Raw genomic sequence first — 15,786 nt, forward strand, 5'->3', positions numbered from 1 at the left:
GCTTCCCCACATTCTGGGAGTGGACAAGCTTTTCTGCTCAGGATTTGACTCAATAAGATTATAAAACAGGATTTAATGTATATTGTATAGTACTAAGATATTACTCAGCGCTGTACAAATAAATAAAATAGGGGATTAAATAGGGGTTGCAAATGACAGACAGATACAGACAGTGACACAGGAGGAGAGGACCCTGACCTGAAGAGCTTACAATCTAAGAGGTGGGGGGAGTATCACACAATAGGAGGTGGATATGGAATGGTGGGTAAGGAGTGAGAGTTTAGGAGACAGAAGAAGACAGGTAGGTGGGGTCGAAGTGTTGGGCTTTGAGTGTTATTTTAAATGAGCATAAAGTAGGAGCAAGGCGAATAGAATGAAAAAGACCATTCCAGAGAGTCGGGGCAGTTCTGGAAAAGTCTTGGAGCCGTGAGGTTATGAGTGAGGAAGTCATTAATAGGTAATTGGAGGAGCGAAGGGAATGACTAGGGGGGTATTATTCTATCAGGTGGGAAAGGTAAGTGGGACAAGAACTGTGGGGTGATTTGAAGGCAAAGCACAGGAGCTTGAATTTGATTCTAAGGTGAAATGGAAGCCAATAAAGAGAACTACAAAGAGATGCAGCGGAAGAGGAGCGGAGGGAAGGATGGATGAGTCTGGCTGCAGCATTCATAATAGATTGTAGAGGAGAGAGGAAACAAACTTTTCCAGGCTATCTTCTGTAAACGACAGAAAAAACTTACATTATGTTACAAGAGAAGAAGAAGAGGAGTTCTGTAAAGTGTTTGCAATGTTTCCATGACTTTCACCCACCAGAACAATCAGAGAAGGTGAATCTTTCCAATATGAACACAAAAGCATGTGTGTTAGAGGTGCTGGAAAGTCGTCTAGTGAGATCTGGACAGCGGTAAAAATGTTGAAAAGCTTTAGAGCTCCGGTTAGACGGCTCCCAAAAAAAGCAAGCCAACCCTTTAAACTAGGGGCCCCAGAGGAAAGATCCATGTATAAAATCACAAGGAACTGTCACACCAAATTCTGGAAGTCCACAACAATTCAGAGAAAAGAAATATTTTGGCTTTAGATGTGTTGGGGGTTAAATATCAGAGAAATACAGAATGATACAGATCTGCTCCACTATAACACTCTGCATGTTTTGTGCTCACTGGCTGTCAGCTAGGAAACTCCAAGCAAGGAGCCAATTATAGCCCCCTTAAGGGCATCCTCGGGTGAAGCCCTGACATAGACTGTGGTGCACTGTTTTTGGGGTTACGAGATGTCAAAAACACAGAACATCTTCTATTATTGTGTGGGATTTGCTGCAGCCATATCAGACATCTGACACATTGTACATATATTAAATGTGAGAAATAAAACAAATGATAAAGGGTCTTTAAAAAAATGTAACTTGGAAACAATGGTAGGATGAAATTATAGCACTGCACTGCACTGCACTGTACTTCTGAGACCAATAATTGGTACTATTCACCCCATTAACGCCAGGGATGGGGCACCATTCATTGTACTGACCCAAGGGATGTTGCACTAATATTCCAATGCCTAGAATAGGGCAATATTCTTCCCTTAGAAACCAGTGATGGGGGCACTATTCTTCACATGGATACCAATGATGGGGCACCAATTTTCTAACACCAAGGAAGGAGCATAATTCTTCACACAGACACCAATGTTAGGGAGCTATTCCTCTTATTGATACCAATGGTGGGGCAATATTCTTCCAACAGACACCAATGATGGGGCACTATTCTACCAACAGATACCAATGATGGGGGACTATTCTACCAATAGACACAAATGATGGGGTACTATTCCTCCTTTTGATACCAATGATGGGGCACTATTTTACCAACTGACCCCAATGGCTAAGCATTATCTTCCACGAGAAACCAGTTATGGGGCACTATTTATCCAATTGACACCAATGTTAGGGAACTATTCCTCCAACTTACACCAATGATGTATTACTCTTCCTACCGACCCCATTGACTAGCCAATGATGGGGCATTATTCCGCTACCTCCCATCACCTATGCCATGGGGACAATGGTTGTTCCTGGACAAATAGAGAAGGGACTATTCTTCACATGGATACCAATGATGGGGCACCATTATTCTAACACCAAGAATGGAGCTCTATTCTTCACACAGACACCAATGTTGTGGAGCTATTCCACTTATTGATTCCAATGATGGGGCAATATTCTTCCAACAGACACCAATGATGGGGCACTATTCTACCAACAGACATCAATGATGGGGCACTATTCCTCCTATTGATACCAATGATGTGGCACTATTTTACCAACAGACACCATTGATGGGGTACTATTCCTCTTATTGATACCAATGATAGGGAACTATTTTACCAACAGACATCAATGGTGGAGCACTATTCTACCAACAAATATCAATGGTAGGGCACTATTCTTCCCACAAACTCCAATGATGGGGCACTATTCTACCAACAGACACCAATGGTAGGGCACTATTGTTCCCACAAACACCAATTATGGGGCACTATTCTACCAACAGACACCATTGATGGGGTACTATTCCTCTTATTGATACCAATGATAGGGAACTATTTTACCAACAGACATCAATAGTGGAGCGCTATTCTACCAACAGACACCAATGGTAGGGCACTATTGTTCCCACAAACACCAATGATGGGGCACCAATGATGGGGCACTATTCTACCAACAGACACCATTGATGGGGTACTATTCCTCTTATTGATACTAATGATAGGGAACTATTTTACCAACAGACATCAATGGTGGAGCACTATTCTACCAACAAATATCAATGGTAGGGCACTATTCTTCCCACAATCTCCAATGATGGGGCACTATTCTTCCCACAAACTCCAATGATGGGGCACTATTCTACCAACAGATGTTAATGGTGGGGGACTTACACCAATGATGGATTACTCTTCCTACTGACCCTGACTAACAATGATTGGGCATTATTCCTCCACCTCCCATCACCTATGCCATGGGGACAATGGTTCCTGGACAAATAGAGAAGGTAACCCCCCCACCCCCAGGGAGAACAAAGTGGACACAAAAAAGAAAAAAGGACAAGGGAAAAATACTTTCTCCCACTGACACCAGAGTTAGGATTGTTTTTCTCAATGGCACCAATGATGACCAAGCAAAACCCAGATCCCAATCCATTTTTTTCTCTTTGTTCAGATAGATATAGATTGAGGATTGTGGGACCTTTGGTTTTTATTGCCATCTGCTTCTGTGGGAGATTTCTCCTCACTTCGTGTCCTGGTGAAACCATTGGAAAAAAAAATCAAATATATTTACCATCTTTTTTCATGTTCAGTTTTTTCAGAATTGTCCTTTTATTTTCTGTTGGCCACCTGCACAGGTAAGGAGGGAAATTCCCCCACCTGGATACAGACAGAACATGATGGGGCATTTAACCCTTCCTTATGCTACCTACACCAGAAAAAGGTTTGCCTATATATTAGTTTTAAATATTATTTCAAATTAATTTTTCCAACCAGACATTTAGGTGGGAAGATAATCATGTGAAATAACTCCCAACAAAGTTTCCTGGGTATTCTCCAGGGATGTTCACAATTTTCCTGTAGAAATCCCAATGACAGCTCTTTGGCCAGCTCAGCAGGTTTTTCAAAAATAGGACATGCAGAATTTTTGCTGTTGCCGCATGTTTCGAGCCCATAGGAATGGAATGTGACATCTGATTTTGCATCTTTTTTGGATTCCTCCTCCAACATGCAATAAAAAAAATATCCATGGGACCTCTCTTAATAGGTCACCAGATGTGAGAGGAAGCTCTGCCAGAGCAACGGGGGTGTAAAAAAAGCTGAGCTGTCTCAAAAGCCAATGGATTTCGTATATTCTTCCCTTACAATTACTCTAGAGTTCATTATGAGAAGCATTTTTATACATCGTCCCTCCAGGGGTTCCTTGGATTAGGATTCTTGCTTTTCTCTCTCTGACCTCACAGATAAGATTGATCAGTAAAACCACCCTAGTCCAGCTCACTGCTGACATTTTTCTCCCTTATTCCAGATGTCATTAACATGCTGTTTATACTGACATAGGTGCAACAACCTTGTGGAGAAAAATTGCTATAGACTAAAGGTGTATCAGGAAGCTGCCCCTGGCCCAAAGGGGAATCTTGCAGGGCATGGTGCCCATATCATTGGTGCAACCTATGACATCACAAGGGACCTCCCACCACTGCCTTAAAAAAGTTATTAAAAGATATCACATGACCAAACTAATGATTGCTACAAAAAAGAAAAAAAAAAAGTAATATGGGGGCACTTCAAGAATGGTAGGGGGCTTGCCTGATCAGAGTTGGGCTTTAAGTTTAAACCTCACCCATCAGAATGGAAATCTGTAAGCTGCCATTGCTAATCTTTTTTTTTTTTTTTTTTTAATTTGCTTGTTATCCGCCTTTGGTTTTTCATTTTTGTAAAACGCAACAGCAAACTCTGCTCCTAAACAGCCTAGGCCAAAGTCACATGATCCCTCAATCTACCGGGAGCATTGTGGGCGTTTATTGTCATTAGAGCCTGCAGGAAGCCTGATGTTTCCAGACTGAGCCTGTGTGGGAGGACTTGCAGTGAGGAATGCTCAGCGACCCTGGTGGCTGCACCATGAAGATTTATCTTTACAAAGCCTGCATAGGACAAAATTTTCCTTAACCCTACCATGAAAGTGAATGCCATAAAGCGGTGTGAATGATAAAAGAAGACACTGACCTCCGCAGTTTCTCGGTGACTTTCTCCAGCTCCTCCTGAGCCCTCCTCAGCTCTGTTTCCAGGTACTGTCTGGTGGAATCGAATTCGTTCTCCAACATCTCCAGCTTGTGAGTTGTGTACGACAAACGTTTCTGCAATTCTTCCTTCTGGTCTTGCAAGCTGCTGAAAAGAGACGAAATTCCAACTGTGATTATCAGAGACCCAAAAAAACGATTTGGCACACAGCGCCAAGAACAAGACAGATGCTTGACGCTCGCTTCCTCACCGCCTGCGTTTTCTTAATCTATCCGAGGGGCTGCACATTCTCTGCAATGCAAAAATGGTCATTAACTATTCATATGTTCCTTGCTTTTAATTGGCACGATACAGCAACCCCCCCCCAAAAAAAAAAATTCAGCCTCACTGCCGCCTCCTTACTCCTTCTCTATGCCTGGATTGATGTGATGATGGATGGGGCTTTTGTAAAACGTTTATTGGGGTCACATTTGGTACAGCCAGAGCTGTGAGCAGGAAATGCTGTGAGCAGCTCTTGGATCAGCTGTTTGCAGTTGCCTCCTCCTGTCTGATCCTCGAGAAGAAGGATGCAACCCAAACCAGGGACTGAGGGCAACCAATAGAAATATCTGGGCCTCATACTAAGCTTCTTGTACCCTCCTCCCCCCATGTTTAAAAAGGACAGCATAAGTTACGTTCTTTTGATTGGAGCTACCCCTTGCCTCTCCCCATGGCAGCCCTGTCCTGAATGGAAATATACTCTTTATGTAGAACTATGGAAAGAAAAACAAAAGAGCATTTAATTATTAGTGCATCTTACAGGTTTCCCTTATTCCGCATGAAAAGTCGCACAAAAAGTGGTGAACTTGCCAGTGAAGTTAATATTTTGGCAGTTTCCTATGCTGGAGTGGCGACAATGCTGCTCTGCTCCTGAGTTGAAAGCAGAGTTGCCACCCTTATGTGCTGTGCAGTGGGGGGAGAAGATATTGCAGAGGGCGAGGCTATCAACATTGTCACAGCCTGTAGCCTATCATTAAGCATCAAGCCACACCTAGTCCCACCCACTGCTTTCCAGATTGACCAGACTTGTAGCTTTTCAATCAGCATCTGACCAAACCTAGCCCCACCCACTGCTTTCTAGATTGAGTACAAGTTGCAGATTGACCAATCAGTATCTGACTGCATCTAGCCCTGCCCACTACTTCCTGGATTGACCAGCCTGTAGGACAATCATCTCCTGGCCACACCCAGTTCTGCCCACTGCTTTCTGGATTAGTCAGTCTGTAGCCTGTCAGTTAGCACTTGGCCACACCTATTCCCTCCCATTACATTCTACAATGACAACACTGAACACCTCCCACTGTGATCTGCAGTGTCCCGGAGGGGGAGGATCAGAGACACAAATTAAAGAAGATTTGGCACAGTCAAAGGAAGTTTTTTTTTTTTTTACTTATGAGACTTGTGCATCACATAGTACCTAGATTTTGGAATCTTCATCACTTTTTACAACATGCAAATTTCTCTACATTAAATGAAATCTCCAACACAGAGGAACATAGATCCCAAATGAAATACTTTGCCAATAATGGCCACCATGTCAATAAATTGGAGGGTGAATCTCTCTAGTGGGGACACAGACGGCAATAAAAACCTGGTAGGACGCCTTTCCTACACATCCAAAAAAGTATTCCATTTTTGACTCTAGAATTGGGCGATAGGATCAACGTTGCATCCTCATGATGAATACATGAAGCACAGAGCTTACACATCTACTCTTTAATTGGTGGAGACCATTTAATATTCTGAATTCAGAATTGCCCTGCTACAAGGTAATAAGGAGGAGTGGACACAGACAGGTTCCCTTTTTTGCTATGACTATTTTTGGAGAAACAACCAACCCGTTACTAGAACAAGTTGGCTGTTCCTCCCAGGCTGCACTGGGGCTATGATGGATGAAAATAACACTTAACCGAGTTCATCCGTACCGAGAATCAATACTGCGGATCTCCTCGGAATCAGTGACTCATTCATGAATAACTTGCTCAGTCCTCTCCCTCCCAGACCGGACTTCATGTAGAACCTTCTAAAGGCTCAGACAGACTCGCCCCATTTTATCATCATTCTTCCTTTCCAAAGACCTTTACCTGAACTACGACTACGAGACGTTCCGGATATAGGACGGCCTTCCTTTGTTGCCGGATCCTGCTCCTCTCTGGAGAGAAATGATTAAACCCCCATGTAAGGCGCAGAAATCAATTTACCTTAACACAAACTGACAACCTGCCGTCGGCCCTTCTTTAAAGTTCACGCCGGCGAGCCGACTTCCAGGATTAGGGAATACGCATCTGTAATTAACTGGTGCTTTTTTTATACCTTCATTCAGTCGTTTTGTATCTCAGTCGGTGAGCTGATGTCACATTGCTTAATATGTGTTTCAGCACGATAATGAAAAGCCTTGCCGTAAAAAAGAGGTGACCCATTTACTAAAAATAGCTAAAGAGAACCTGTCACTGTGCATTTCAACAAATATCTCCCATGAGATTATATATTACCAGCATTAACAGTGTTTCTGGACCTTTTTAACAGAGGGAACCCTTGAAATAACTTTCCGGTTTTCAGGGAACCCCTTCTATAATTATTATATCCACAGATCGCAGTATATTAGTGTGGTGGTCAGTGGGAAGAATTCCTCTTACATTGCTGACCATTGGGAAGAATGTCATCCTTACAGATAGCCAAAAAGATCATTGGTGTCACTTAAATTGCTCATTGTTCAAGGAACCCCCAGCAACCTCTGGAGGAACCCTGGTTTAGGTAAATGATTAATCTGTAGAAGCTTCAATGGTGTAGATAACCAAAAGCCCTAAACTGCTGTTGGGTCCCGCCATCTTGGATTTCATGGCAGGAACCCCAGCAGACTCAATTGAGCAGTCTTTTCAATCTTTCTACCCCTGAGGAACCCTTGGAATATTTTTAAGGTCTCAAGGAACCCCTGTTATAAGCAATTTATTGGGGGTCAGTGAGAAGGGCTTCTTGAATTGGCCAGTGGAAAGAATGCCCACCTAAAAACATCATTAGGGTAATGAAGATGGCTCCACCAAATGGCAGAAGGCCAAAAACCTTGCAGGCATCATCAAATGCGAGGTTAATCGTCACAGTTCCCCTGGAAACCTCCTGGGGTTTCATGAATCTGTGCTTTATAGTATTGTCAGGCTATGTAGGGAGGATGGAAGGAGCTGAGCTAGCACAGACAATAATTGGACCCAGACAATGAGAGCGCTAGCACATGCAAGAAAAAACAAAGGGGTCTATGCTAGATGATTGACTGTTCTGGAATACTCAATTTTCTAGTAAGTTTAAAGATGCATTGCATCCTGAACCTTTTCCCAGCAGCCCAGTGATGAGACAATCTCTCTGCCACTCTACTCCCTCCTTCTCTCGGCTTGTCCCGTCAGCACATAAACTGATTGGCTTCCTTTGCTGCATCTTTTTCATCCACACTGAGCTCTGCCGTTCATTGACTGATACCAGGTTCTTCCTATACTTTGTACATTGACTGTATTTTGAAAATACATATAAATAATGATGAGGCAATGAATGCAGAGTAGGTTAATTAGAATATTTTGTATCTGCATAAAGTTCAGCCTAAAATAGATTTTATAATATTGAGAATGGAACAGAAGACGCGAGATTGGATGAACACAACAGCCAGGAGATTGGCAGGAAGATTTTGTCATTGGAATATCTGCGACATACATATGGACTGATTCAGCCTGCCTGGTCCTACTGAAAGGTGTTGCAAAATTACGAAGGGCACAAAGTCTAAGTGACTTCTAGTCTTCACCAGAGCACATTGCAATGGGCAGGGTGATGGGTCAGTAACTGGACTGGTGATTGAGCTACTTTAATGCAGAGATGTCACCAGATCATAAGTCCCAGGTTCCTCCCATGAGGGACAAGCTGGATCAGGGAAGCTTTGGTGCAAGGACAGCCAGCAAATATCTGGGCAGTGGTATCTGGGACTCAGTAGAAGGCCTGCAAGCAGACCGGACAGGTCAGGGAAGGTGGCTGGCAGAAATGGAGGTCAAGACGGCCTGAGGTCAGGGCAGGAGGCAGAAATATCTCAAATCTTTCTGTGGGTAGAGTGGCGGGTAACATGCGGAGGATCCAGCAACCGAAATCTAGAACTTGAGAGGGTTCCATAACTCACATTCTTTTGCATTGCTGGTAACTACGCATACAGTCTGGTGCATTGTTGTGTACGCATGCATAGCTGCACGTCTTCATGAGCAATGGCTGAAGGGCACGCTGTGGGCAAGGAGGGGGACACACAAGCAGAATATCTAGTTTTGGATGGACCAACCCTTTCCAATGTACATAGAGTGAATTTTTGCCTTGCGATCAGTGGTAGCGCTACCCGTACATTAAAATTCCCAAATCAATTTCACATGTTGCCTGGGGTCGGTCTTCCTTGTACAGGTGGACGATTTGTACGTTCTCTACATTTGATAAGCAGCATTTTGGTGACATTGATGAATAGTTGGTGCTAGATTTTAAATGCAGAGCTTTGCAATGCGTCTCCCCGGCCTGTCTTCATGTACAAGGTTTGCATACAGCTGGTTTCCTGATGGGTGGGAAACGACCTAACTCCATGCTGGGTATGGATTTTACAGCAACCCCAGACTCAGGGATTAATGAGCTAGGGGTGGGGGGGGGATGTACTTAAGTATCACCCCCCAACATCCTCTACCTATATTTTTCTAATTTCTCAAATGTAAACCCTCCATGTCTCCGTTGTAGATCTCCAGACACTTTTTTTGCAATCTATTCGTTATAAGAGAAAAATCCACTTTGTGTGCCCCAAACGGCTTTGACATCACTATGTTGTATGTGCGATGGGAGGGGCCCAACAGACCACACCCACTACAGACTGCCTGCAGATAACTAGAGGAGGGGGCGGATACCAGACCAGTTACCCTGCATTTGCAGAGGGAGCAGCAGTGATCGGTCTTAATTACAGGAAGCTCCTGCACAGTGGCAGTTTCATACTAGATTACTGTACAGATCTGGAAGAAATATACAAAGCACACAAAGATTCAAAGAAGAACACACAAGCCTGTTACACGTAAACACCATTTTTAAACCCATCCAAGTCCAGCTTTAATTTGGCTTTGTTTGGATCCCCACCAAACTGGTGGCCCTTGTCATAAGAACAGCACACAAGGAAATATCTGCAATTCAAAGCTGTGCCATGAACAATGGGGAAATATGTTCAGGTGACAACTACAAGAGAATTCCCTCAATATCCTCTCTCTTGCAGTTGTTTCCACAGATTCAGAAAGCAAAAAGGAGCTCCCTGCACAGATGGTGACAACAGCAAAAGACGAGAGGCATGGCTGACACCAGTCTGTGTGTCAGCGGAGTGCATTTCTGGCAAGTCGGGTTGTTTCTCTGTACTTGCAGTCTCTTTAATTCTGCACATATTGCAAAAATGTTGTGGATTTTTTTTCTTTTGTTCTGACCCAAACCTGAAAACCATGCATGGCCCTAAGAGCAGGATATTCATTGGATTCTGACAATTGACAGGCTTTGCCAACTAAGGCTACATTCACACATCTAATCATTGTTGCCTGAGATGAATGGTCATGCCGGTCCCTTGACACTGTTGTGGCGGATTGATGAATTACAGATTGGGAGCGACCCCGGTGCATACCTATGGAAGAGAGCTCAGCGGGGTGCCACTCACTCATCCACTTTTTTCTATAGAAAAGAATGGTACCATAAGTTCATTCTTCCATCTGTCACTGGAAATGATCATGATAGATCATTTCCAGGGACAAAAATTGCATCCTCTCATCCCAGCAAACGCTGGCTGGAAGCAAACCAACTGAATTCACTGCCACCTCTGACTCATTCATCCAATCGTCCTTTCTTGGCATCCAATTTACTTTTCTTCTTGATATGAAATTATTTTGCTGCAGCCCCCAACCTAACAGCCCCAATCCCAATCAGCCCCAGAATCACGATCCGCTCCTTGTCCAGAATGTTGGATTTACCTGTGAGAAAATTAAGCTAAGGACTACAAATCAGTGGGGGGACAATAAGGTTTTATAAATAAAAATAAGAAATAAGACCAATCTGCAGATGAGCTTTAAGTTTTTAGGATTTTTCAATGCATTGGGCTGAAGGAGAAAATGCTGAACTCCAAAGAGGTGGAAGGAGGGATTGTAAATGAGGAACAATCCCGAAAGGATTTCAGTGTAAGGAAAAAAAAAAGTGCCTGGGCTTATACATTATTTATTATCTCCTCCTGTATCATTTCCACCCTCACAATATGTTTTGTGTTTGGGGAGAAGTCTTTTACGTGTTGAGGAATACATTTAGGAGAGACTCCGGGGACAAGTGGTGCTATTTAATAATTACTAAATAAACTAGTTAAGCTGAACAGGATTTGAAAGAATCCAACAAATCTGTGCAATCCAAAGAGCCGGAAATCAGACATTCTTCAGTTTTATTTAAACTTTACAAGCTTGTTGCTGGAGTTAACAATGGGCAGCCCCTTAATTTTCAATAATAACAAGCACACATGGAATCGAGCCCGATACCCCCCAACTCATAGGAGCACTGCGTGCCATTTTCCTTGATTACATACTTACAAGCCCTGACTTAATACCAATTACATGTCCGAAATAAATGGGAATATGGCGCTCCAAGCCTGGCAGCAATATCGGTGAACTTGTTATTGTACTAGATCTAAGTTTTGGCTGAACAGACCTCAAACTGAATGGAATCAAATCTGAGCAACACTACTATACAGTAAGGAACGGTTAGAATAATCTTGGTTCAAAATTTTGGGTGTCCCCATTGGGGAGATTTTCCTATAGTCGTAGAAAAGACACAATAGGAAGGACATTTATTGTAGCTGCAATGAGTGTCCTAAGTGGAAGATTTTCTAACATTGATGGTCTGGTGATAACTGTAAATTTGGACTTTTCATCTATTTCTGCCCTAAGATACATAGTGACGGGAGAAATGGAGTGGGTGAATCTTCCCTAATGGGGGAATAAAGGGTAATGAAACTTGTCAAATAATCTATCCATTTTCTACTCTACTCAAAATGTTTTGGTTATAGATACACTTCAAAGTTGAACTGTGAGCACAAACAAAATATAATTAAAAATATATATTTATATAATAATTTTATAGATATATATTTTAAAGCCACAAAAAACATAAACCCTCCCTGTGCTCACCAAATGCTTTTGCAAATGGCGGGAGAAGCAATGATGTTATCAATGTGCAGAATATAATGGACACAAAGCAGAGCTGTGGGAGGGACCCAAGGATGCCCCCTACAGGCTACCCGCAGAAAATGACAAGATACAAGACCAGTCACCCTGAACAAGAAAGTAGGAGCAGCAGTGACTGGTTTTTATTACTGGAAGCTTCTGCACAGAGGACATTTTTCACACTGGATAACTGCACAGATCAGGAGAAAATGCACAAAGTGCACTAAGATTCAAAAATTTTTGCTTACTCGACAGTTCAGTTTAGATTGCTACCCTATCTGAAGGCGGTGTGTTACTGTGCGGCTGGCTTTGAACCCTAACCCTAACTAGCCCTGGCTGCAAACCCTTACCCCACCCACTGTTTTAGTTGCAAAAAGGCAAATTTGTTAGTTGGCAGAAAAAGGATTTGATGGAGCCATAAACCTCTTCTGATGTTCTGATTCATGGTCACTGTTCCTGAGCCATTGATGAATTTCTGAGATGCAGCCAGCATATGCGGCAGTTCATTTCAGAGGATAACCAATAGCTCCTAAAAAATGATTTAATGGTTTAAAGCAAAAGTATAGCTAAAAGCTAAAAAAAATTGTGACCATGCAGATCTATTAAAGACTGACTGCAATTATTTAAATACACTCACCTGTACCTGTTTCTGGATTTCGATCATCGGCCATCTTAACTGGCTGGGTCAGGATGACACAACTCCCCCACATGCTCATGTGAGTTCATTATATATGAGGGAATACCTGGCATACCCTGGCATTGTATGCTGAGCTGGGCATGCACAGCATTTGTTTTAATAGCAAACAGGCAGGTGACTATGTTTTATTGCGGAAGGGACATTACCTGCAATAAAGACCTGCCTGCTCACAATTTTTTAAAGCTTTAGGACATTTTTGGCACCTTACAATCATCTCTTGTGGTCTCCATGTGGTTCAACCCTATGTGACCCTCCAATGCTGGGGGAATTTCATTGTTATCATTACTAGGGGGTAAGTATATCTCAGCAGCAGCCAAATTAGAAAAGTTGTGTGCTAAACATCTATCTCAGACCTTGTATGGCCATTAGGGATCTAGTTATTTTTTTTATTCCATCCAACATACAGCCAACTTTGATCCAAAATTCACACATTCAATGTATTTGAAAGTTAATTCACATTTACTAATTGAATCTAATATGAAAATGTGTAAATATTGGGTGGGATTATTTCTATAAATTGACACCCTGGTGTTTTAATGTCCTAAAAATTATGTCAAATCAGTTTTTTTTGGCACATTTTTAACATTGTAACATGACATTGATGTCAATGGGAAAGTTAGCGGTATTTTGGTGGTATTAAAAAAGTTGCAATGGGGTAGGTAAGACTCCAGAGTCTTCAGATTTCAATCAGCTAGATGGTGCCTGGCAGTCTTGCTTCGATATATGACAGAGAAGCATATTACCGTATTTTTTACCGTATAAGACGCTCCGGAATATAAGACACACCCAATTTTAAAGGAGGAAAATCTAGAAAAAAAAGATTCTTGAAGATTATTCCCCTTCTGATCACTCATGTGCCATTCATACCGGTATTCCCCTTCTGATCACTCATGTGCCATTCAAATTCCCCTTCTGATCACCCTGTGCCAATTTAAATTCCCCTTCTGATCACTCTGTGCCAATTTAAATTCCCCTTCTGATCACTCTGTGCCAATTTAAATTCCCCTTCTGATCACCCTGTGCCAATTTAAATTCCCCTTCTGATCACTTACCGGTTTTTCCGCCGAGTAACTCCGTTAGAGCAGGGATCAGTTGCTTCCGGCATGCTTCCGGGTTCTGCGTGTGCTGGCTTCTTCTCGCTCTGCTTTGCAGCCGGGAGGAAACACACACGCTGCAGCCAGCAGCGAGGAGGAGAGAAGAGGAGACGCACGGTCTCCGCAGGATCGGGTGAGTATCTTTTTTTAATTATTTTTTAACACGGTGTTTGTCATATAAGGCGCACCAACTTTCCCCCCCTAGTTTTGGGGAAGAAAAAGTGCGTCTTATATGGCGAAAAATACGGTAACTCTGCAGCAATACTAAACATCACACAGAGCCTTCATCTGCATAGAGCAAATATAGAGGTCCCCATACACATAATTACAAGCTATGTATTAAAAAAATAGTTTTATACAATTTATTTTATGATTTCTAACCAGCATCAATAATACATATACATAAAACAATATATAAAGTATATCAATAAACATCAATAATATTATTTGCAAATGCATTGTATGATAAAAAGAAAGGTTAAAGGTCATCCTTACAGCTGTTGCAGTCTAAGAATCTCGCCCCTAGTCATGTGATAGAGACAGCAGTGATCCATTCAGCGTTTTAGCAAAGGGGCCAATTAAAGATGTTTTTTAGTTTCAGAATAAACTGCAGTAACCTGGAGGCTAAACTGCTTCTGCAAGCTGGAAAACAACAAAAGAATGAGAAAGGTACTCGGAGAAACTAGTTTGACAGTTTCTTTTTTTTTTACTTTTAATAAGTGAGTAAATCCTGCACTAGATGAAGCTGGTAGGATTCGATGAACATTGACCTCTGCCCACTAGTTTTTTCTGCATGGTATTGGTGCAAAACAGCCCTGGCCTTAGACAAGTTATGGGCGAATGCGGACCCCGGCTGCTGCAAGGAATTCTTTGTCTGAATTGAGTGTGAGCGCTAAATAAATGCCATATTGCTTTCAGTTTAATTGGCGCCTTTCAATCATATAGTTATTCATAAATTATATAGAGACCAAAACTGTAAAATGTAAAACCATTTTTAGGGGCAATAGATAAATTATTCTTAACAAAAAAAAAAAGGAAAGGGAACGGGTAACTGGGCCGTCTCATGCACCAATACAATAATATTAAAAATATAAATAAAAAATCGAAATCTAAAAAAAAGATTGGGTAAGATAAATGTCACCTTTACCATTTTAGTGGCATGTTAATAAAGAGAAGAGAGTAACCAGGGAAGAAAATAAATAATCAGATTACAAAAAGTGTATGCTATACATACAACCTAATAAAAGCCGATAAAACTATTGAACATTATTTTCCATATTCTATTAAAATTGCACTTCTGCAGCGTAGACTCACAGCTTATATAGGGATTTGAATATCCAGCCTTACATCACTAAGTGTGCAGAGCTATCAAAAATGTATATTGCCCCACAAATGAGCTTTACTTTGCCTTAGGATGATTCTGGAGCAGGGAGTCAGAGCCAGGAGGCTCCCTGAGGTCTGTCAGCTTTTGAATGTGCATAACGGTATCAAAAATCAGAGATCCATAGATGAATCATAACAGCAGCCACAAAATGTTATTTAGGGTTTTTTTTAAAAGCAATGGTATGGTGGTATGATAAATCTCCCTGTTAAGGGTCACAGACTGAAACAATAAAATATAAAAATTAGCTTTTTCTTTTGTGACTTTTGAATCTGCTGAATACCCGAGAGGTCACCTCCACCATTATTATGTCCAGAAAAGTATAACACATGCTTATTCCTCAAGTGAAAATGCATGCAAGGGTCAGGGACAGACTTTGGAGATAAAAGAGACAAATAGTTTTTAAAATTTGAATACTATTTCAAAAAACATTGCCTGTTTTGCCATATTATGACTGTTAACTAAGTAAAATCACAGCAAGTATTTACAATTACACACAGACAATGTTTTTCCTCATTGTTGCTAATAAAATGTGCCTGTTTTTTTCTCATATTTTGACTACTA

General features: G+C 41.7%; 1 protein-coding gene across 4 annotated transcripts in view; it reads right to left on the minus strand.

Moving 5' to 3' along the window:
* Positions 1–15,786, minus strand: part of BEGAIN (brain enriched guanylate kinase associated) — a 125,194-nt gene that overhangs the window by 52,673 nt on the left and 56,735 nt on the right. For 3 of the 4 annotated variants that reach the window (XM_072427440.1, XM_072427441.1, XM_072427439.1), the window contains one exon: positions 4,768–4,929. In XM_072427440.1, the coding sequence (XP_072283541.1) occupies positions 4,768–4,929 (162 nt within the window). Of the gene's footprint in view, positions 1–4,767; positions 4,930–14,336; positions 14,469–15,786 lie in introns of those variants that run through there. The other variant, XM_072427443.1, reaches the window with a different exon arrangement.

This window comes from Pyxicephalus adspersus, chromosome 12, assembly GCF_032062135.1.
Source record: "Pyxicephalus adspersus chromosome 12, UCB_Pads_2.0, whole genome shotgun sequence".
Taxonomy (NCBI): domain Eukaryota; kingdom Metazoa; phylum Chordata; class Amphibia; order Anura; family Pyxicephalidae; genus Pyxicephalus; species Pyxicephalus adspersus.